Source organism: Bos indicus, chromosome 14 (genome assembly GCF_029378745.1).
Source record: "Bos indicus isolate NIAB-ARS_2022 breed Sahiwal x Tharparkar chromosome 14, NIAB-ARS_B.indTharparkar_mat_pri_1.0, whole genome shotgun sequence".
Lineage (NCBI taxonomy): Eukaryota > Metazoa > Chordata > Mammalia > Artiodactyla > Bovidae > Bos > Bos indicus.
The window spans coordinates 32477216-32502004 of NC_091773.1; the positions used below are offsets into that span (position 1 = coordinate 32477216).

The 24789-nt window shown below is 42.4% G+C and overlaps 1 protein-coding gene and 1 non-coding gene across 3 annotated transcripts in view; one reads left to right on the forward strand and one right to left on the reverse strand.

The window, feature by feature from the left end:
- Positions 1-24789, forward strand: part of PREX2 (phosphatidylinositol-3,4,5-trisphosphate dependent Rac exchange factor 2) — a 302189-nt gene that overhangs the window by 162068 nt on the left and 115332 nt on the right. For both annotated transcript variants that reach the window (XM_019973769.2, XM_070802636.1), the window contains exons 24-26: positions 11248-11467; positions 12015-12222; positions 23933-24112. In XM_019973769.2, the coding sequence (XP_019829328.2) occupies positions 11248-11467; positions 12015-12222; positions 23933-24112 (608 nt within the window). The remainder of the gene's footprint in view (positions 1-11247; positions 11468-12014; positions 12223-23932; positions 24113-24789) is intronic.
- On the reverse strand, positions 16874-16945 carry TRNAC-GCA (transfer RNA cysteine (anticodon GCA)). Its single transcript has one exon. It is a non-coding gene; the product is annotated as a tRNA-Cys (tRNA).

Consider the following 24789-nt stretch of genomic DNA (forward strand, 5'->3'; position numbering starts at 1 on the left):
GGCATATTCTGTTTGGCCTTCAGCTTCCTGATGGCTAAAATTAAAAAGGAACACTGTTACATATCTATCAGCATCTCTGTAGTATATACATAATTTCTTAAGAGAGGCAGAACTTTCCTTGGATGGAGTTCTAAATGAAATCTCTCACCCGGAGTTTCAGAGGCAACAACAGGAATGTCAGGGCAGTGCCCTTAAACATAGCCCTGCAAAAGAAGCAGACATCCATTTTATGTGGCAGATATGTTTAATGCATTCCTTAATGAAATATCAGAGGTCAAAAAACTGAAGTCCACAAAAGCAAGTTTGTTGCAATATGGAACAGGAAGACTAGAAAATTACTTACTAAATGTGTACCCTTTGTGTAGGCAATGGGACCTTAAGTCAGTTATTTGAAGAAGACTTCCCTCTCCCGCTTACTGTCCACTTGAGAAGAAAGGTCAAAATACATGAAGCAATAATAATACTCATTAGCTTCCTTGGAGGTGTTGCCATAATGATTGAATATGCTGGCACTCACCACCCTGCTCTTCCTGCAGTTATGGAGAGGACTGCAGTTTATAACAGTTGATATCAGGCATTGTGTACCATATTTTGGATTTCCTGGGTGGGTCAGTGGTAAAGAATCTACCTGCCAATGCAGAAGACGCAGGAGACACGGGTTCGATCCCTGGGTTGGGAAGATCCCCTAGAGAAGGAAATGGCAACCCACTCCAGTATTCTTGCCTGGAAAATCCCATGGACAGCGGAGCCTGGCGGACTATAGTCCATGGAGTTCCAAAAGAGTCAGACACGACTTAGCAACTAAACAACAAACCATATTTTACAGTTTGCCTGTGTTGTGTAATCTTACCAACACAGTGTTATGAGACACATTTCTTTGATGAAGTGACTCAAGTTCAGAGTGGTCCGCTAACTTGCCCAAAGGCATGCAGCTGGGAACAGCAGTGGAATTTGAACCTTGTTCCCTTTTATTCTAAAACTTATTGTTTGTTTACCAAGGCAATGGCAACTCACTCCAGTACTCTTGCCTGGAAAATCCCATGGACAGAGGGGCCTGGTAGGCTGCAGTCCATGGAGTCCCTAGGAGTCGGACACGACTGAGCGACTTCACTTTCACTTTTCACTTTCATGCATTGGAGAAGGAAATGGCAACCCACTCCAGTGTTCTTGCCTGGAGAATCCCAGGGACGGAGAGCCTGGTGGGCTGCCGTCTATGGGGTCGCACAGAGTCGGATACGACTGAAGCGACTTAGCAGCAGTTGTTACTGTGCTAAACAGCATGGTTCTGACTGCAAATGAGTACATGCTCAATTGCTTAGTTGTGTCCCACTCTTTTCGACACCATGGGCATAGCCCATGAGGCTCCTCTGTCCATGGAATTTTCCTGGCAAGAATACTGGAGTGGGTTGCCATTTTTCCTCCAGGGCATCTTCCTGACCCAGGGGTAGAACCCCTGTCTCCTGTCTCTCCTGCATTGCAGGCAGATGCTTTATTGTGGAGCCACCAGGGAACTGCAAGGGCAATAGCGTTTCAGAGGAGGAGAAATCCTCTTGGATTGAGTAGTCAGCAGATGCTAGCTGCTGTCAGTTGGAAAGATGTGTCAGATTGATTTGATATCTCTCTTTACTTCATTCTCAAGTAAAGAGAGATATCATAAGCAAAGGCAAAGACTTAGAAATGAGACTGATCTTATTGAGGAAGAGTTGACAGACTGCCTGGGCCAGAAAGGAGGATTTGAGTTGGATGCAATTAAAAAGGAAACCTGACAAAATCTGATTTTTCCAGTGATGTTTCAAAGTGACATAATCATCAGATTTGTTTGTAAGATGTCCATATTGATGGTGATTTGGACTCGAAGAAGCCTTGGGGATGGAGAGAAAAGATCAGTTCAAGCTATGTGCTGAATTGTTTATGACATAAACAATTAAAGAAGGTGTTATTTTTGGTTTCTAACAGCCTGGTTTGAGACAAAATGAGAGGTGTATATGGGGCTTTCCTGCTGGCTCAGATGGTAAAGATGGGCTTCCCTGGTGGCTCTGTTAGTAAAGAATCTGCCTGCAGTGCAGGAGGCCTTCCTGATCCAAAGGTCAGGAAGATCCCCTGGAGAAGGAAATGGCAACCCACTCTTCTAGTATTCTTGCCTGGGAAATTCCATGGACAGAGCAGCCTGGTGGGCTACAATCCATGGGTCACAAAGAGTCTGATGCAACTTAGTGAGTTAACTGAATTGATGAGGGGTGTATGTTATAGGGGATCAGAAGCAGAAAGTATAGGGGTTTCCCCCCAAAGTGGGTGATTCTCAAAAACATCCTGGCATATGAGAAGCATCTCCCATTTCCTCAGGAGTAACTGGGTGCTTGGGAACCTTTTAAAGCAGAAGTGGACAGGCTACTGGGCAGTGATTTCAAATGATAAAAAGAATGTTGTTGAAGTTTGAAAGCTCTTGTATGTACATTATTGCTATTTGAGCCTCGAAGTAGCCATGTGTACCGAATACTCTTATCATCCTGCTTTTTTCCTCAGGGAGATTAAGAATTGACTTTGCGTCACATATTTGGCAGGCAGCCAACTAGGTATCAGTCCTATGGAGTACTCTCTCATTTATTTTTATTTTTCATTTAGGAACTAGGACTTCAGTGCTTTAAAAGCAATCCCTTCTTCATCACTTCTTGACCATAAATCTACTTAGAATCATTCAGTTCAGTTCAGTCGCTCAGTCATGTCTGACTCTGTGCGACCCCATGAACTGCTGCACGCCAGGCCTCCCTGTCCATCACCAACTCCCAGAGTCCACTCAAACTCATGTCCATTGAGTCGGTGATACTATCTGACCATCTCATCCTTTCTTGTCCCCTTCTCCTCCTGCACTCAATCTTTCCCAGCATTAGGGTCTTTTCTAATGAGTCAGCTCTTCGCACCAGGTGACCAAAGTATTGGAGTTTCAGCTTCAACATCAGTCCTTCCAATGAACACTCAAGACTGATCTCCTTAAGGATGGACTGGTTGGATCTTCTTGCAGTCCAAGGGACTCTCAAGTGTCTTCTCCAACACCACAGTTCAAAAGCATCAATTCTTCGGTGCTCAGTTTACTTTATAGTCCAACTCTCACATCTATACATGACCACTGGAAAAACCATAGCCTTGACTAGACGGACCTTTGTTGACAAAGTAATGTCTCTGCTTTTTAATATGTTGTCTAGTTTGGTCATAACTTTCCTTCCAAGGAGTAAGCATCTGAATTTCATGGCTGCAATAACCATCTTCAGTGATTTTGGAGCCCCAAAAAATAAAGTCTGACACTGTTTCCACTGTTACCCCATCTATTTCCCATGAAGTGATGGGACCAGATGCCATGATCTTAGTTTTCTGAATGCTGAGCTTTAAGCCAACTTTTTCACTCTCCTCTTTCACCTTCATCAAGAGGCTCTTTAGTTCTTCACTTTCTGCCATAAGGGTGGTGTCATCTGCATATCTGAGATTATTGATATTTCTCCCAGCAATCTTGATTCCAGCTTGTGTTTCTTCCAGTCCAGTGTTTCTCATGATGTGCTCTGCATGCAAGTTAAATAAGCAGGGTGACAATATACAGCCTTGACGTACTCCTTTTCCTAGTTGGAACCAGTCTGTTGTTCCATGTCCAGTTCTAACTGTTGCCTCCTGACCTGCATACAGATTTCTCAAGAGGCAGGTCAGGTGGTCTGGTATTCCCATCTCTTTCAGAATTTTCCACAGTTTATTGTGATCGAGACAGTCACAGGCTTTGGCACAGTCAATAAAGCAGAAATAGATGTTTTTCTGGAACTCTCTTGCTTTTTCGATGATCCAGTGAATGTTGGCAATTTGATCTCTGGTTCCTCTGCCTTTTCTAAAACCAGCTTGAACATCTGGAAGTTCACAGTTCACGTATTGCTGAAGCCTGGCTTGGAGAATTTTGAGCATTACTTTACTAGCGAGTGAGATGAGTGCAATTGTGCTGTAGTTTGATCATTCTTTGGCATTGCCTTTCTTTGGGATTGGAATGTAAACTGACCTTTTCCAGTCCTGTGGCCACTGCTGAGTTTTCCAAATTTGCTGACATATTGAGTGCATCACTTTCACAGCATCATCTTTTGGGATTCGAAATAGCTCAACTGGAATTCCGTCACCTCCACTAGCTTTGTTCGTAGTGATGCTTCCTAAGGCCCACTTGACTTCACATTCCAGGATGTCTGGCTCTAGGTTGGTATCTTTCTAATGAAGTAGAGAAACAAGCTTAACAAGAAAACATTTCAAAAATCTTTTCAGTTTGAATAAAATGTTGATACCTAAGGTAATAGTCTGTCATGGAAAGTAAATTCCATCTGTATATCAAATGTGTGTCAACAGAAACTGTAGCATTTGTGAATATGTATTTGTAATTTCCACATATTTACTTTTAAACTGTTGTTATTTGTTGTTTAGTTGCTAATTCATGTCTGACTCTTACTGACCACATGGATTGCAGTCTACCAGGCTCCTCTGTCCATGGGATTTCCCAGGCAAGAATAATGGAGTGGGTTGCCATTTCCTTCTCCAGGGGATCTTCCCAACCCAGGGATTGAACCCACATCTCCTACATTGGCAGGAAAAGTCTTTATCACTGAGCCACCAGGGAAGCCCAAACTATTATAAGCAACCCATTTTTCTCTAAAATAAAAGCTTCAAACAGCCCTCTTTCTATAAAATAAAATGTATCCTTAGAAACTAAAATCTCAAAGAGGCTGGCTTTCCCTTATTGTTTTGACTCAAAATTTTAGGTTTTAAAAATAGAAGCAGGTTGATATTTTAGTTTCCATTGCCAGGCTGCTGCCATCAGATTTGAGTTTTTGGCCAGTGGTACAGGCCACAGATGTTCAGACCTTGCTGGGGACCCGAGTGAACCCTAAGCTGGGGTTTAATCCCCATGGGGCAGGAAGTGTGGGTGATGGATCCAGACGCAAAAGTATGCGCTGTTTGGAGGAATGCCGCTCAGTCTGTATTGGCCTGAGAATCTGTAAAAATTCTGGATTCCCTTTCCTGTTTCCAAATAATTCCATAATTGGGCTTATTTTTGGCAATGGGAATACTTCTTCCATATATTTAATGAGCTTTCAAGAGATAGTTCCTGTTTACACAAAAATACTGTCTGTAGGGGCAGGAGTTGTATCTCCAGCACAACCCAGGATCATGCATAGATGCTTCTCTTTGTGTTTTTGTGTGAATGAATGATTAAAATGAAAGAAGGAGAGAGAAGGCTAACTGCCTATTACAGTGGATGCTGTGACATAATGAAATTGATCTCCATGCTTTTGTGTGTGCCTTGGCAGCCTGATCTAAGGTATTTATCCTGCGACTCCAGTGGGAAAGAACTTTTGAGTGAAAGTTTGCATCTGGCCTTAAATTCTGTGTCTTTCCGAGATAAGTCACAGTTTCTTTAGTAATAAAGAGAGAGTAATAGATCTCTATTGACTAGAGATTTGCATGCATGAAGTCACTTCAGTCGTGTCCAACTCTTTGCAACCCTATGAACCATAGCTGGCGAGTCTCCTCTGTCTATAGGATTCTCCAGGCAAGAAGACTGAGGTGGGTTGCCATGCTCCCCTCCAGGGGATCTTCCTGAAACAGGGATCGAAGCCGTGTGTCTTACATCTGCCTTCACTGGCAGGCAGGTTCTTTATTGCTAGCACCACCTGAGAAACCCTCAGTCAGTTTAGCTCAGTCGATCAGTCATGTCTGACTATTTGTGACCCTGTGAATTGCAGCACGCCAGGCTTCCCTATCCATCACCAACTCCCAGAGTTCACTCAGACTCACGTCCATTGAGTCAGTGATGCCATCCAGCCATCTCATCCTCTGTCATCCCCTTCTCCTCCTGCCCCCAATCCCTCCCAGGATCAGGGTCTTTTCCAGTGAGTCAACTCTTCACATGAGGTGGCCAAAGTACTGGAGTTTCAGCTTTAGCATCAGTCCTTCCAATGAACACCCAGGACTGATCTCTTTTAAAATGGACTGGTTGGATCTCCTTGCAGTCCAAGGGACTCTCAAGAGTCTTCTCCAACATCACAGTTCAAAAGCATCAATTCTTTGGTGCTCAGCTTTCTTCACAGTCCAACTCTCACATCCATACATGACCACTGGAAAAACCATAGCCTTGACTAGACAGACCTTTGTTTGCAAGGTAATGTCTCTGCTTTTGAATATGCTATCTAGGTTGGTCATAACTTTCCTTCCAAGGAGTAAGTGTCTTTTAATTTCATGGCTGTAGTCACCATCTGCAGTGATTTTGAAGCCCCCAAAAATAAAGTCTGACACTGTTTCCACTGTTTCCCCATCTATTTCCCATGAAGTGATGGGACCAGATGCCATGATCTTCGTTTTCTGAATGCTGAGCTTTAAGCCAACTTTTTCACTCTCCTCTTTCACTTTCATCAAGAGGCCCTTTAGTTCCTCTTCACCTTCTGCCATAAGGGTGGTGTCATCTGCATATCTGAGGTTATTGATATTTCTCCTGGCAATCTTGATTCCAGCTTGTGCTTCTTCCAGCCCAGCATTTCTCATGATGTACTCTGCATATAAGTTAAATAAGCAGGGTGACAATATACAGCCTTCACGTACTCCTTTTCCTATTTGGAATCAGTCTGTTGTTCCATGTCCAGTTCTAACTGTTGCTTCCTGACCTGCATATGGGTTTCTCAAGAGGCAGGTCAAGTGTTCTGGTATTCCCATCTCTTTCAGAATTTTCCACAGTTTATTGTGATCCACACAATCAAAGGTTTTGGCATAGTCAATAAAGCAGAAATAGCTGTTTTTCTGGAACTCTCTTGCTTTTTCCATGATCCATCAGATGTTGGCAATTTGATCTCTGGTTCCTCTGCCTTTTCTAAAACCAGCTTGAACATCTGGAAGTTCACAGTTCATGTGTTGCTGAAGCCTGGCTTGGAGAATTTTGAGCATTACTTTACTAGCATGTGAGATGAATGTAATTGTGCAGTATTTTGAGCATTCTTTGGCATTGCCTTTCTTTGGGATTGGAATGTAAACTGACCTTTTCCAGTCCTGTGGCCACTGCTGAGTTTCCCAAATTTGCTGGCATATTGAGTGCAGCACTTTCACAGCATCATTTTTTAGGATTTGAAATAGCTCAACTGGAATTCCATCACCTCCACTAGCTTTGTTCGTATGATGCTTTCTAAGACCCACTTGACTTCGCATTTCAGGATGTCTGGCTCTAGGTGAGTGATCATACCATCGTGATGATCTTGGTCATGAAGATCTTTTTTGTACAGTTCTTCTGTGTATTCTTACCACGTCTTCTTAATATCTTCTGCTTCTGTTAGGTCCATACCATTTCTGTCCTTTATCAAGCCCATCTTTGCATGAAATGTTCCCTTGATATCTCTAATTTTCCTGAAGAGATCTCTAGTCTTTCCCATTCTGTTGTTTTCCTCTATTTCTTTGCACTGATTGCTGAGGAAGGCTTTCTTATCTCTCCTTAGAGAAGGCTTGTCGTAGAAGCCCTGCTGCTGCTGCTGCTAAGTCGCTTCAGTCGTGTTCGACTCTGTGTGACCCCATAGACAGCAGCCCACCAGGCCCCGCAGTCCCTGGGATTCTCTAGGCAAGAACACTGGAGTGGGTTGCCATTTCCTCCTCCAATGCATGAAAGTGAAAAGTGAAAGTGAAGTCGCTCAGTTGTGTCCGACTCCTAGTGACCCCATGGACTGCAGCCTACCAGGCTCTGAGGAGCCTCTCAGTCCATGAAATTTTCCAGGCAAGAGTACAGGAGTGGGTTGCCATTTCCTTCTCCAGGGGATCTTCCCAACCCAGGGATTGAACCCAGGTCTCCCACACTGCAGGCAGACACTTTACCGTCTGAGCCACCAGCAAAGCCTTCAGAGATTAATAGATTGATTAATTCTTAGGACTTCCTTGGTAGTCCAGTAGCTGAAACTCCATGCTCCCAATACAGGGGGCCCAGGTTCAATCCCTGGTCAGGGAACTAGAACCCACCTGCCACAACTTAGAGTTCGTGTGCCGCAACTTAAAAAAAAATAATAATAATAGGTACTGCATGCCTCAACTAAAGAGTCCACATGCTGCAGCTAACAGACCCAGCACAGCCAAATAAATAAATAAATATTTTTAAAAACAGATCAAGAATTCTCTAAATGCCTTTCTGTCTTTCAGTGTTTAGACTATTTTCACTATACTGTGCTGTCCTTAGTCGCTCAGTCATGTCCAACTCTTTGTGACCCCATGGACTGTAGCCAGGCTCCTCTGTCCATGGAATTCTCCAGTCAAGAAGACTGGAGTGGGTTGCCTTGCCCTCTTCCAGGGGTTCTTCCCAACCAAGGGATTGAACCCAGGTCTCCTGCATTGCAGACAGATTCTTTACCATCTGAGCCACCAGGGAAGCTCAGGAATACTGGAGTAGGTAGCCTATCCATTCTCCAGGGGACCTTCCCGACACAGGAATTGAACCAGGGACTCCTGCATTGTGGGGGGATTCTTCACCAGCTGAGTTACCAGGGAAGTCCCATTTTTCACTATATCAGTTCAGTTCAGTTCAGTCGCTCAGTCGTGTCTGACTCTTTGCGACCCTATGAATCACAGCGTGCCACGCCTCCCTGTCCATCACAAACTCCCAGAGTTCACTCAGACTCACGTCCATTGAATCAGTGATGCCATCCAGCCATCTCATCCTCTGTCGTCCCCTTCTCCTCCTGCCCCCAATCCCTCCCAGCATCAGAGTCTTTTCCAATGAGTCAACTCTTTGCATAAGGTGGCCAAAGTACTGGAGTTTCAGCTTTAGCATCATTCCTTCCAAAGAAATGCCAGGGCTGATCTCCTTCAGAATGGACGGGTTGGATCCCCTTGCAGTCCAAGGGCCTCTCAAGAGTCTTCTCCAACACCACAGTTCAAAAGCATCAATTCTTTGGTGCTCAGCCTTCTTCACAGTCCAACTCTCACATCCATACATGACCACAGGAAAAACCATAGCCTTGACTAGATGGACCTTTGTTGGCAAAGTAATGTCTCTGCTTTTCAATATGCTATCTAGGTTGGGCATAACTTTCCTTCCAAGGAGTAAGCGTCTTTTAATTTCATAGCTGCAGTCACCATCTGCAGTGATTTTGGAGCCCAGAAAAATAAAGTCTGACACTGTTTCCACTGTTTCCCCATCTATTTCCCATGAAGTGATGGGACCGGATGCCATGATCTTAGTTTTCTGAATGCTGAGCTTTAAGCCAACTTTTTCACTCTCCACTTTCACTTTCACATCATTATCAAATATGTTAATAATTTGTTAATAGATTCCTTCATTTTAGTCCAGTTCCATTCAGAGTCCTACTATGTGCTAGCACTTTGCTAAGCTTCGTAGCTTCTGACATATGATTTGAAAGCGTAGTTTAATATATACATAAGATAGATCATATTCTAATAGTGAGCTTATAAGATGTGATTTTTGATGTCACATCTTTATTCTTGAATTTAACCTAGAAAAGTCGCTAAGTCCATTTCCTCCTCCAGAAGATCTTCCTGACCCAGGGATTGAACCCTTGTTTCTTATGTCTCCTGCATTGACAGGTGTGTTGTTTACCGCTAGCACCACCTCGGAAGCCCTTCAGTTTTGGGGATGACACACCCTGTGGCCTAGGTGGTGAAGAACCTGCCTGCAATGGGTTTTACCTGGATTTGATCCCTGGGTTGGGAAGATCCTTTGGAGGAGGAAATGGCAACCCATTTCAGCATTCTTGCCTGGAGAGTCCCCATGGACAGAGCAGCCTGATGGGCTACTGTCCGTGGGGTCACAAAGAGTCAGAGACGACTGAGTGACTAAGCACACACACGCAACTGAAACATAGGGAGCTGGTGGCTCTCGGTCCTTTGCTTCTGAAACTATAACCTGTCTCTGTGAGATGCTTTGTTTGTGGTACATAAGACAGATGTCAGCATCACCCTCGTGGAGTTCCCATCTGCTCAGGGAGAGGGAAATAAGAAAGTTATTCATAACTATAAGGGGGAGTGACAGAGTGCTGTAACCTAACACCCAACACCAGAAAAACTGAACTTCGACTGGCACTCAAGGAACGTCTCTTAATTTCACAGAACTCGAAAGTACATAGGAGGAAGTTTGGAAATGAAGGAAGAATATTCTAGTGACGTTGAACAGTTTGTACCAGGATCTCCAGAGAGTATACGGTGTGGGAGAGGAACTGAGTGCAAGCCAGAGGAGCAAAGGGAAGAGAGCTTGAGAGAGACAACCCGGGTGTGGATCAGACTGTAGGTGGCCGTGTAGACCATGGCGGGCTTCCCCGGTGGTGCTAGTGGTGAAGAACCTGCCTGTCGATGTAGGAGACATAAGCCAATTGAACCTGCCAATGTGGGTTCTATTCCTGGGTTGGGAAGATCCCCTGGAGGAAGGCATGGCAACCCACTCCAGTATTCTTGCCTGGAGAATCCTATAGACAGAAAAGCCTGGTGGACTATAGTTCATATAGTCACAAAGATTCAGAGTGGACTGAATGACAGCACACACGTAAACCATGGCACGTCTAGACCATGGATGAATTGCAAAGTTTTAAGTTGTTAAATGGCTATCTGAGGAAGCTGTGTAAATTCCTTGAGCATCACTTTATTCTCAATGGCATAGAAGCAGAGTCCACACCAGTCTTCAGGCTGATCCTGACCCAAGGCTCAGCAGGGATTAGTAGAAACCATGGAAGGTACAGTCTGTTCTGCCTCAGGGGTACCACCACAGAGCTTTGCTGTCTAGCCTGTTCACAGACTCAGGTCTGGGTCAGCTTTCTCATAGTGTTTGGAATAATCTTCTTCTACCCTTGACCTGACAGCTACCCTATTCTTCCAGCTTGCCTCGCTTTAAATATTGTGTTCCTGTCTTGGTGTCCTAGGACGCTGATTCAATTTCTCTCTCTGACTCTCAGCTGCTAGGGGCCTGTGGATTTGAGTCCTACTAAGTGGTATTGATCACTTAAATTCATTTCTTTTACCGCTTACCTTGCAGTCAGAGTTTCAAAGGCATTCATTGCATTTGCTGCCTCTGTGGCTTTGCTTTTCTAAGAATGTGTAGGTTTTAAAGTAATGGCTTAATTTCTAACAACTTATAATTTATTTCACCCATTCCAGTTGACATGATGTAATTTTCTTTTGACTTTGCTGTGGATAACAGGAGTGAAATGTTTGATTATCACAGCATGTTTAACTGCTTTCTCTTTCTTCTTTCATTTACAGTTTTCTCGTGTACTAAAGAATAGAGCCTGGCCCACCTTTAAACAGGCCAAATCCAGAATCTCCCCTCTGCACAGCAGTGACTTCTGCCCTACCAACTGCCATGTCAATGTGATGGAAGTTTCTTATCCCAAAACATCAACATCCCTGGGGAGTGCATTTGGCGTTCAGTTGGATAGTAGGAAGCATAATTCTCATGATAAAGAAAATAAATCTGAACAAGGTAGGTTAGCTTTTTAAACTTTATCAAATTATGACAAGTAACTTAGGCAGTCATAACTATTCCTGCATCCCTGGAATTGAATAGATTCCTGGCATGTCAGAAAGTCTGAACTAAAGGATTCCTCACTCTAGTCATTTGGATAATTATGCATAAGTGTCTGTAGGATGAAAGTGGACTTATGCATTTTGTATTACTTTTCCTTCAAAAAGAATGATTGTTTTTGGCTTCCTTATATGTCTGATAAGCACAGCTCATCTTGCTGTGAAATCTTTCATCTGAAATGGCCCTGTGACTGTGAGAAAAATATAGGAGGAGCAGCTGCAAGAAAAGCAGAGTACCATCCCATGCCATCAGAGTGGGCCGTGGGATTGAACTGTATCCTAATTTTGAATCTCAACTCCCTGTAAGCTTTAATTCTTGAATTACATTTAGCATTGGATTGGCATTTTATTTTTTGTAAGGTTGGGCATCTAAAATGGATTACACTGGATTGCTACTGTAAGCTAAAGGTAATAGTTGTTACTATAGAATGATTTTAACTCCTCAGGAAAACTAAGCCCTATGGTGTACATTCAACATACGATCACAACCATGGCAGCCCCTTCAGGTCTGTCTCTGGGACAGCAAGATGGACATGGCCTCCGGTATTTGTTGAAAGAAGAAGACTTAGAAACCCAGGATATCTATCAGAAACTTCTGGGCAAACTTCAGACTGCACTGAAGGAGGTGGAGATGTGTGTTTGTCAAATAGATGAGTAAGTATTTTATTTACTGACTTTTTAAATGTTCCTGATAAAATAGCTGTAGGAAATGGGACTTTTGAACATCCATTATTCTTTGTAGTGTTTGAAAATACAGGAATTTTTGCTGACCTTTTAGGTCCTCTTCATTCCGTCACCTTAAAAACGATGTGGTTGTTGTTCAAACAATGTAAGTCGCTAAGTGGTGTCTGACTCTTTGTGACCCCATCAACTGCAGCATTCCAGGCCCCCTGTCCCTCACTATTTCCCAGAGTTTGCCCAAGTCCATGTCCATTGAATCAAAACATGTCAATTCTGTTGACCTATGTTTTAAGGAAGCATTTAATACCAGAGAATAACAGACCATCTTACCTGCCTCCTGAGAAATCTGCATGCAGGTCAAGAAGCAACAGTTAGAACTGGACATGGAACAACAGACTGGTTCCAAATTGGTAAAGGAGGACATCAAGGCTGCATATTGTCACCATGCTTATTTAACTTATATGCAGAGTACATCATACAAAATGAAGGGCTGGATGAAGCATAAGCTGGAATTAAGATTACTGGGAGAAATACCAATAGCCTCAGACATGCAGATGACACCACCCTTATGGCAGAAAGTGAGGAAGAACTAAAGAGCCTCTTGATGAAAGTGAAAGAGGAGAGTGAAAAAGTTGGCTTAATAGCAAACAAAGCAACTGACAAAGAATTAACCTCAAAAATATACAGGCAGCTCATGCAGCTCAATACCAGAAAAATAAATGACCCAATCAAAAAATGGGCCAAAGAATTAAACAGACATTTCTCCAAAGAAGACATACAGATGGCTAACAAACACATGAAAAGATGTTCAACATCACTCATTATTAGAGAAATGCAAATCAAAACTACAATGAGGTACTATCTTATACCAGTCAGAATGGCTGCTATCAAAAAGTCTACAAACAATAAATGCTGGAGAGGGTGTGGAGAAAAGGGAACCCTCTTACACTGTTGGTGGGAATGTAAACTAGTACAGCCACTATGGAAAACAGTGTGGAGATTCCTTAAAAAACTGGAAATAGAACTGCCATATGAGCCAGCAATCCCACTGCTGGGCATACACACTAAGGAAACCAGAATTGAAAGAGACACGTGTACCCCAATGTTCATTGCAGCACTGTTTATAATAGCCAGAACATGGAAGCAGCCTAGATGTCCATCAGCAGATGAATGGATAAGAAAGCTGTGGTACATGTACACAATGGAATATTACTCAGCCATTAAAAAGAATACATTTGAATCAGTTCTAAAGAGGTGGATGAAACTGGAGCCTATTATAAGAATGAAAGTAAGTCAAAAAGAAAAACACTGATACAGCATATTAATGCATATGTATGGAAGTTAGAAAGATGGTAACAATGACCCTATATGTGAGACAGCAAAAGAGACACAGATATAAAGAGTAGACTTTTGGACTCTTTGAGAGAAGGCGAGGGTGGGATGATTTGAGAGAATAGCATTGAAATATGTGTATTACCATATGTGAAATAGATCACCAGTCCAAGTTTGATGCGTGAAACAGGGCACTCAAAGCCGGTGCACTGGGACAACCCTGAGGGATGGGATGGGAAGGAAGGGGGGAGGGGGGCTCAAGATGAGGGAAACACGTACACCCATGACTGACTCATGTCCACGTATGGCAAAAACCACTACAATGTTGTAAAGTAATTAACTTGCAATTAAAATAAATACATTAAAAAAAAAAACCTCAAAATTCAGAAAAGTTAAATCACGGTATCTGGTCCAATCACTTCATAGCAAATAGATGGGGAAACAATAGAAACAGTGAGAGACTTTATTTTGGGGGGCTCCAAAATCACTGAAGATGGTGACTGCAGCCATGAAATGAAAAGATGCTTGCTCTTTGGAAGAAAAGCTATGATCAACCTAGACAGCATATTAAAAAGCCAGAGATATTACTTTGCCAACAAAGGTCCATCTCGTCAAAGCTATGGTTTTTCCAGTGGTCATATATGGATGTGAGAGTTGGACTATAAAGAAAGCTGAGGGCCGAAGAATTGATGCTTTTGAACTGTGGTGTTGGAGAAGACTCTTGAGAGTCCCTTGGACTGCAAGGAGATCCAACCAGTCTATCCTAAAGGAATCAGTCCTGTATATTCATTGGAAGGACTGATGTTGAAGCTGAAACTCCAATCTTGGGCCACCTGATGCGAAGAACTGACTCACTAGAAAAGACCCTGATGCTGGGAAAGGTTGAAGGCGGGAGGAGAAGGGGACGACTGAGGATGATATGGTTGGATGGCATCACTGACTCGATGGACATGAGTTTGAGTAAGCTCCGGGAGTTGGTGGTGGACAGGGAGGCCTGGTGTGCTGCAGTCCATGGGATCGCAAAGAGTCGGCATGACTGAGTGACTGAACTGAACTTAGTACCAGAGAGGAGAATAAAATTCTTTCATCCAGAAAACCCTGAGTTTCAATGTGCAAATGTTCGATTGAACAATATGATTGGAAGAGTACAAACTGTGTATAGGGAATTGCTTGTATCTGTTACAGACAAGAACACAATATTTGGTGGATAGGCACTCGATAGATGTTATGGAAAAATGTAAAATATACTGAATCTTTAACATGTTAAATGAGTAAAAATAAAAGTCTGTAACCCTAGGAATGACCAACACCTGTTTTTCTCTTCTGATTGAATTATTGGTTTACTGAGGAATTATCCAAATCTCTGTGCCAGTAATTTGGAATTTTTAAAAAAATTAAGAACAGAGAAGAAGAAGGAGTTGAATAATATTCTTCCAAAGAGGTCAACTCTGATTCTCATTCCAGAATTTGATGGTTGGAGAACTGCCTGAACTCTATAGGAAATTGGCTATGTCATGGGTGTGATTATGATCACATCTAGTCTAGGAAATACAGGACTTTACGAGTTCACTTCCTCATGTACAGAATGGGGTGAATAATAACAAAGTGTTGATTTATGGTGAAAATTATAAAAATGAATACAAAGAGCAATCAGCCTAGTGCTTGACATGCTTGCTTATCATTTAGGAGCCTGAAATTGTTGAATATATCCTAATGGGTAGAATCTGAAGACTATCAGGACCATTTTCCTCTTTTTATTGTACTCTCTATGGAGTTGCAGATTTAGATTAGTATCAAATGTGTATTATTTAGTTCACACACATCTTCCCTACTTCCATGGATAATTCACATTTGACTTAAAATATTTAAAACTTACTCTAAGGCTCTGTTGTAATTAGACTAATGAAATTTTAACTGACACTTTCTCTTGCTTTACACATCTTTGAAATTTAGAGATGAAAACCACTATATTTAGATGCATCATATTTCTAAGATTATCTCTTAATTTATTAAAAAAATTTTTAATTATTTATTTTTGGCTGTGCTCTGTCTTCATTGCTGTGTGTGCAGGCTTTCTCTAGTTGTGGCAAGTGAGCAGGGGTTACTCTCTTATCTTACTCTAGGGCACAGGCTCAGCTGTTCTGCCACAAGTGGAATCTTCCCAGACCAGGGATCAAACCTGTGTCCTCTGCATTGGCAGGTGGATTCTTAACCACAGGACCACAAGGGAGATCCTAAAATTACATTTTGATAGTTACTATTTACTGTGCTATTGCTTTCTGACATTTTTATGAATTAATTTAGAAATGAAATTCTGTTTTCCTTTGTCTAAAATACACTAGTTTTTACAATTACTTTTATCACTTGGTATATTGTGACCATGGCAGTTATAGACAAGTTAAACAGCTTGAGATTACTGAGAGAACAGGTGGTTATTTTTAAGCAATTATATGATATTTGGAATTGTTTTAGAATGACAGTGTGACAGAGAAGTTAATATTTTAGGACGTTATATTTTTCCTTAATAAATTGATTTTATTATTAATATATATGTTATACTCTATTTTAGAAGCCAGTCTCTTTTTTTCCCCTGAAGTATTTAGAAAGTTCAGGAGGAAGACTTTTTATTAATAAGGCAATAGATAGTAGCATTCATGTATCTGAGATCTCAAAGGGATTTTAGGAGAGCATCTGGACCAATCCCACACTTCCAGTTAAACCAAGAGTTATTACTCCTCCTTTTCAGAGGAGTCCTTTGTCAATGGTAGGATTCTTGATGTACCTGAGTGAACGCTGCCTTGTAGACTGGATTTCTAATGCACTGACTACCCAGCACTTCTGGCAGTTGTCCAGATTTTGTCTGTCTTTGTTAGTTTATTGAATTTTTTTTACAAGTTCAGCTAAAGTAGATATACTTTCAAGAAAATGGTTAGAGCCAAGGGGCTTCCTGTACTTGGTTTAAAATGTTTATATATTTAAAGCACTAATTTCTGAAAGAGGGTTAAACTATTTTTATTTACCAAACTACCTACCTAAACTGTTTACCTATTTTTACTTGTTATTCTGAAAGCCTTCACCAACTGTGCATGTTTACTAGGAAAGTGAAGTGAAATGAGCCAGTGATATGAGCAACTTCCTTGGTCTTGTCTGTGTGCACCATATGATTTAATTCCGCTCAGTCATGTCCAACTCTTTGCGACCCCATGGACAGTAGCCTATCAGGCTCCTCCATCCATGGGATTTTCCAGGCAAGAGTGCTGGAGTGGATTGCCATTTCCTTCTCCAGGGGATCTTCCCAACCCAGGAATCGAACCCGGGTCCCCTGCATTGCAGGCAGACGCTTTACCATCTGAGCCACCAGGGATGCCCAAATATAAATATGTTTCACCATAATTCAGTATGTAACCTCATCACTTTAAAATAGTTCAGTCATCCAAGTGCCTGGAGTCCCCATTGCATCATTCACAGATGCTGCAGTGGAGCTTGACAAATCATTTAAAAAGATAGTTACCAAACAATTTTCTCACCATGTAGAAATTATTCTCTGCAGAGTGAAGAAGCAGATCTCAGATGCTCTGCCAAGTTTTTAGGAGAATTAAAACCTCAAAGCACCTCACTGCTCACCTTTCTAGAAGTCATTCATTGCTGTGAAAGGACCTGGTGCTGAGCCTGTCTAATCGTGAAGTCTGGGTTTCATGTCTCTTGGAAACATGTCTTTTGACATGACGTGTAGGCATTCCTCTAAATCCTCCTACCTTGTTCAAAGATAGAACTAGAGACAGATTTGCTGTCTAGTAACAGGAAGTAAGGTGATGTTATGAATTTCATCAAGACTTGGTGATTCTTGTTCCGTTTTGGGAAGCTAATGAAAGATTGTTGCTGAACCATGAAAGACGCTGGGACTCTTGGCCTCTGGAAGAGAAGAATTCAATCTGGGGCCAGAGACAAGGCTTGATTGCTCAGAGCTTTTGTGTAATAAAGTTTTATTAAAGTATAAAAGAGACAGAGAAAGTTTCTGACACAGACATCAGAAGGGGGCAGAAAGAGTGCCCCCCTTGCTGGTGTTAGCAATGGAGTTGTATACTTTTAATTAGTTATTACAATGAATCAAAAGAATGTCTCAAGTTTGTGAAAATTTTACCAGACCCACTCCCACAATTTACATTTTAGGATAATAAGATTAGAATTTAACAATAGAAAGATCCTCCAGACCCACTCCCATAATACATTCTAAGATATCAGGATTAGTCAGAAGGTTTTCAGGAAGGAGAAACTGTCCTACAGCCAGATACATTGTTGTTGTATAATCCCTAGTACAGGGTTTAAACTGAGTTGTGTAATTGACTAAGGATGCTGTGAAAGTGCTGCACTCAATATGCCAGCAAATTTGGAAAACTCAGCAGTGGCCACAGGACTGGAAAAGGTCAGTTTACATTCCAATCCCAAAGAAAGGCAATGCCAAAGAATGCTCAAACTACCGCACAATTGCACTCATCTCACACGCTAGTAAAGTAATGCTCAAAACTCTCCAAGCCAGGCTTCAGCAATACGTGAACGGTGAACTTTCAGATGTTCAAGCTGGTTTTAGAAAAGGCAGAGGAACCAGAGACCAAATTGCCAACATCCGCTGGATCATCGAAAAAGCAAGAGAGTTCCAGAAAAACATCTATTTCTGCTTTATTGACTATGCCAAAGCCTTTGACTGTGTAGATCACAATAAACTGTGGAAAACTGTGAAAGAGATGGGAATACCAGACCACCTGACCTGCCTCTTGAGAAACCTGTATGCAGGTCAGGAGGCAACAGTTAGAACTGGACATGGAACAACAGACTGGTTCCAAATAGGAAAAGGAGTACGTCAAGGCTGTATATTGTCACCCTGCTTATTTAACTTGTATGCAGAGTACATCATGAGAAACGCTGGGCTAGAAGAAGCACAAGCTGGAATCAAGATTGCCGGGAGAAATATCAATAACCTCAGATATGCAGATGACACCACCCTTATGGCAGAAAGTGAAGAGGAACTAAAAAGCCTCTTGATGAAAGTGAAACAGGAGAGTGAAAAAGTTGGCTTAAAGCTCAACATTCAGAAAACTAAGATCATGGTATCTGGTCCCATCACTTCATGGGAAGTAGATGGGGAAACAGTGGAAACAGTGTGACTTTATTTTTTGGGGCTCCAAAATCACTGCAGATGGTGACTGCAGCCATGAAATTAAAAGACGCTTACTCCTTGGAAGAAAAGTTATGACCAACCTAGATAGCATATTGAAAAGCAGAGACATTACTTTGCCAACAAAGGTCCGTCTAGTCAAGGCTATGGTTTTTCCTGTGGCCATGTATGGATGTGAGTGTTGGACTGTGAAGAAAGCTGAGCGCCAAAGAATTGATGCTTTTGAACTGTGGTGTTGGAGAAGACTCTTGAGAGTCCCTTGGACTGCAAGGAGATCCAACCAGTCCATTCTGAAGGAGATCAGCCCTGTCATTTCTTTGAAAGGAATGATGCTAAAGCTGAAACTCCAGTACTTTGGCCACCTCATGCGAAGAGTTGACTCACTGGAAAAGACTCTGATGCTGGGAGGGATTGGGAGCAGGAAGAGAAGGGGACGACAGAGTATGAGATGGCTGGATGGCATCACTGACTCGATGGACGTGAGTCTGAGTGAACTCCGGGAGTTGGTGATGGACAGGGAGTCCTGGCATGCTGCGATTCATGGGGTCGCAAAGAGTCGGACACGACTGAGCAACTGAACTGAAAGGAATATAGAGGGAAAAAAAAAAAAAATTTGTCCTTTTCTCCTCCTTGAGAATTCCAGGCCCCTATCTCTACTTTGAGAGCCTCAGACCCCTTTCTCCTCCTTGGGGATCCTGGACTTCTTATCATTCTGCCTAGGAATTAACTCTCTCACTAAGTACTTTTGCCCTTTAATGGGCTATTTTCTAGTTAATGACACTTAGGTACTAGACATAAGTAAAGGGAAAAATATTTCGTGGAGAGTACAAAAATTTGACGGGATTTTAAAATTCAGACTTTGTGTATTCTTACAGGAAGAAAATGCATAAAGAGTATTGAGGGCTGGTGAAGATACAAAATTTGAGAACAGACTTCATTTTCCAAGTGTCTGGGGCCCCATAGTTGAGTGATGAACAAAACGCATTATTGAGGACAGTTATCGACCTGGAGATTACAGATAAGAACGTCAAGCCTAGTGATTGAATTATCTTTTAGGTTTTTGCAAGCATTTTGCTAGTTAATGTAAAAAAGTAGGCACAGTTTCATAAAAGCTAATGTGTGTTAGCTCACTGGTCACAGTTATATGATTAAATGAAATGAAAGTCGCTCTCAGTCGTGTCCGACTCTTTGCGATCCCATGTACAGTATAGTCCATGGAATTCTCCAGGCCAGAATACTGTCACAGAATACTGTCACAGAAAACTGTGAACGTTTCCCTTCTTTAGGACATCTTCCCAACCCAGGGATCGAACCTAGATCTCCTGCATTGCAGGCGGATTCTTTACCAACTGAACTATCAGGGAAGCCTGATATAGGGAAGTTATATGATTACATGTAATGATTTCTTCTCACAGTCTGTCTGTGAGTTGGGTTATGAAACACTGGCTGTATCACAGACTCCTCAAACTTAAATTTGTTTCTGAACCTCATATCTATTTTGACCCCTCCCTCATCAAGGTTGTCCCCCTTCTCGGGAAAGTATTCTCCATCCCTTCCATTTGTGAAGCCAGAGTCTAGGTATCCTCTGTGATTCATTTCTTTCCTTTTGCTTCACCTCCAGCACCTTATCAGGTTCTCTCAGTTGTACCTGAGAACCTATCCACCCCATCACCTTACACTGGGTAACCATCATTCCCTCCCTAGTACTCGGTATAGAACTTTCCAGCTGCGTCTCTCCATCTGGTACATTCTACATTAGGCAGATGCCAGAGGAATCTGTACAGGTAGATTTTGCTGTTTGCTTAAAACCACTTAATGACACTGAAGTGCAAGTAGAAGACTAGGAGATGTGTTACTGTGGCCTGCACATCCCAACATGATTTGTCCCTGCCCTCCCCTGCGCCCCCCCCACCAAAAAAAAAACTTATTTCCCTGAGCTCCTGTTGCATTAGCCTCTTTCTGATCCCAGAACATGATGCACCTCTGCCTGGGCAGCCTTGCTTCTAAAGCCAGCATGCCTGACTTTCTAGGCACTCAAGTGTTAGGCTGGTGGCCAATCTGTGGAGAGATGGTGCCTTCTTGCCTCTGTGTGTGTGTGTGTGTGTGTGTGTGTGTGTGCGCGCGCGCGCGCGCGCGCGCGCGCACTAAGTCGATTCAGTCATGTCTGTCTTTTTGCGGCCCCATGGACTATAGCCTGCCAGGTTCCTCTGTCCATGGAATTTTCCAGGTCAGAATACTGGAATGGGTTGCCATGCCTCCTCCAGGGGAATCTTCCCAACCCAGAGATCAAACCTGTGTCTCTTACATCTGCTGCCTTGGTAGGGTTTTTACCACTCACACTTCCTGGGAAGCCCTAGGTGCAATCTACCACATACAAAACTCTTTATCATCAGGAGCATTAGGTGCAGACTGACCAGAAGTGATGCTCAGCTCAGGATGTTCATTCAGAATCAATGGACCTATAAGCTGTCAGAGAGAGCTTAACACTGTATAGGAACACAGGTAAAGGAAAATATATCTGTGAACATAAATATTGAGCTTTAGCCTCTATTTTTGCTTCTAAGAATCTAGGAATTTTGTAAAAAAAAAAAAATACAAAACAAAACTCAGTGTCAAAAACACTGTTTTTCTATGCTGTGTTTGTTAGCCTAACACGTGTTCCCACAGGATCAGTACAATCAAGACCTGTTTAAAATGGAAAGCAAATATGTGAACATAATTTGCAGAGCTTTGAAAAAAGTGTTTATACTGAGACCCATGACTTCTCATTTAAAAGATGTTTAAAGCACAGAGGACTCCTCGCAGAATGAGAACTCTGTCATCTCTTCCCTCTTTGGTATTCAGGGTTCATCTGTCTGCCAATGTGCTGTTTGGGTAATTGGAGTTAATCTAATGCTTTAACCTTTGAGGTAGAGGGAGTGAAGAAGTGTACAATCCATCTTAGGAGACATGAAAGTGTCTTTCCAAATAGAAAAAGTGTCTTTAAAATAATTCATAGCTTCACAGAGCCCTGAGCAATCTCATACAACTTTCTCATTCTCCCAAGCTTCTAAAAACTATAAAATGCCAAAATATTATTTAGATACCACCTCGCGGTGAGACTATTTGAAGTTGCAGCCCCAGCTTCCTTCTTTTTTTTTTTATTTTTAATTTTCCCCTTCCTCTTTGTAGCCGTGTGATATTCTGTATGGGCTTTCCAGGTGGTACAGCGGTCAAGAACCTGCTTACCAGTGCAGGAGACACGGCTTCAATCCCTGTGTCAGGAAGATCCCCTGGTGGAGGAAATGGCAACCCACTCCAGTATTCTTGCCTGGAAAATTCCATGGACGGAGGTGCCTGGTGGGCTATAGTCCATGGTGTCCCAAAGAGTCGGACACGACTGAGTGACTCAGCATCATTGTCTACACACTATATACTATACAGTTTATTTGCTTATTTGTTTCTTCCCAGTATAATTTAAGCTTCTGGAAGGCAGGGAGTTTTGTTTGTTTTTTAAAATGCTGTATTCACAGCCCCAAGGACAGTGCATGGTACAATAAATGTAATTAATTCATTAGTGAAATCACTTAATAAATATTTGCTTAGTGCACAGCATTGGGCTTGACATTATGGGATATAAATAAGAAGTGTAAGATCTTTTCATGATCTTGAACTAAAATAAATATGACATTGCTACAGAAAGATGGGTGTCAAGATAACGTGCAAATGTACTGTTGGTTAGAACAGCATGTCATTGGTATTTGGTAAAAGAAAAGATGATTGCTGGCTGCAGAAACCATGTCTGGGTCCTTTGTTCAGTATGGTTTAATTTGTTTTGCAAATTTTACAGCACATCATTTGATAGTAAGGACTAATTCCATTATTGTGTCATTTTGAGTTAGTTTAAGAAGTGATTTACGGCTAAACATTCGAGTTTAGCCTGGCGGAATCAGTTATGTTGTTATTTCTTTGCTGAGTCGTGTCCAACTCTTTGAGACCCCTTAGACTGTAGCCCGCCAGGCTCCTCTATCCACGGGATTCTCCAGGCAAGAATACGGGAGTGAGTTGCCATTTCCTTCTCCAGGTGATCTTCCCAACCCAGGGATCAAACCTGAATCTCCTTCATTGCCAGGCAGATTCTTTACTGCTGAGCCACAACTCAGAGTCCAAATCTAGTTAATTGCCAATTCAGAGTCTGACAGTATGTTTTGGCTTTAAAATTCCAGTGGAAGAGCTTTTCCTTTGGGCAGATTCACAACTGTTTGATGATGTGTGGATTGTGGATGCCCTTGGGGTAGCAGCCCCTGCTGCCTCCTGTCCTCATCTTGTACGTGACTGTATTTAGCATCTTTGGGTCACAAAGGCAGGACTTCTGTTTACACGAGCATGAGAAGGGTTTGCCCATAAGACATTCTCTCGGACAAATAGAGAAAGCCTGGAGGAAACCCAAAGCAGAGGGAGAGGGGTAGATGGGTTTGTATTGTCTGAAGGTAAGTTAGTGAGGAGGTTTTGCCCATTTAGTGTTTGTTTTAATATTTGGCTAGCACTTTAAAGTTTCCCGGTATCTTCACATGGTGATGACAGCGGCTGGGGAGCGGGGTGTGCCCATGGTGAACCAGCACTGTGTTGTATGCATTTCATTCTCACAGCAACCCTGTGGGACACTCTTCTTACTATCCATGTTTCATAGATGTCAAGGAGAACTATCCTGGTTTTGCTAGGATAGCACAGCTAATCCATGGCAGAACCTAGATTTGAATACAACTTTCTCATCCAAGTAGTGTGCTGTTTCTCTTCCTCTGAGAGGAACTTGGCATGACAGGCTTTATATGCAATGGCAGTTTAGCTGCTAAGTCATATCCGACTCTTGCATCCTCATGGACTGCAGCCCCGCCAGGGTCCTCTGTCCATGGGATTTCCCAGGCAAGTATACTGGAATGGGTTGCCGTGCCCTCCTCCAGGGGATTTTCCCCACCCAGGGATTGAACTCAGGTCTCCTGCGTTGTGGGTGGATTGTTTACCAACTGAGCCACCAGGGAAGCCGTACTATATGCAATAGGATATTAATTTCAGGGGAAATCTAGAAGAAGCATTCTAGAAATATCTATAAGCCTATCATATTTAATGAGCAAGGTAGTTACTTGTAGCCCCCTGTGTGAAAATGTACACTTATCCTTTCTTTTTTAAATCCCATTGCAGCCTTCTGTCTTCGATAACATATTCTCCTAAATTAGAACGTAAGGCATCCGAGTCCATAGTCCCAACAGACAGTGACAACGAGAAGGGAGAGAGAAACAGCAAACGTGTCTGTTTTAACATGGCCGGAGATGAGCAGGAAGACTCGGGTCATGACACCATCAGCAACAGAGACTCTTACAGGTAAATGCATTCATTCCTGAAACTCTTCTCATCGACCAAGTTGAAGGTGATTCTGTGTTTTCCACAAAGGTCTTGAAAAAAATTTTTGACTGTTGCTTTTATTTATTGTGGTTCAGTTGCCAAGTCATGTCTGACTCTTCACAACCTCAGGGACTGAAGTGTGCCAAGCTTCCCTGCCCCTCATCATCTCCATTCGCCCAACTTCATACGAGATCAGGTGTGTTCAGGGTGGTATGCCTGTACACTGGAGCTTGCCCAACTCATGTCCATTGAATCAGTGATACCATTCAACCATCTCATTCTCTGTCACCCCCTTCTCTTCCTGCCCTCAGTCTTTCCCAGCATCAGGATCTTAACCATTGAGTCAGTTCTTTGCAGGTGGCCAAAGTACTGGAGCTTCCAGCTTCAGCATCAGTCCTTCCAGTGAACATTCAGGGTTGATTTCCTTTAAGAATGACTGGTTTCATCTCCTTGCCTTCCAGAGGACTTCCCATAAAATAACTGCAGCTCTTAAACAACCTCAGACAGCACAGTGAGACATCATAGTCTTTCAAATTCTTCCCTTTTATAATCTGTGTAAATTTTGAAAAACCATTTTTTCCTCCAGCTGAGTGGGTCTAATTTGGGAGATTTTTTATTCTCTTATGGATTGTGTAACATGTACGGCAAATAAGCAA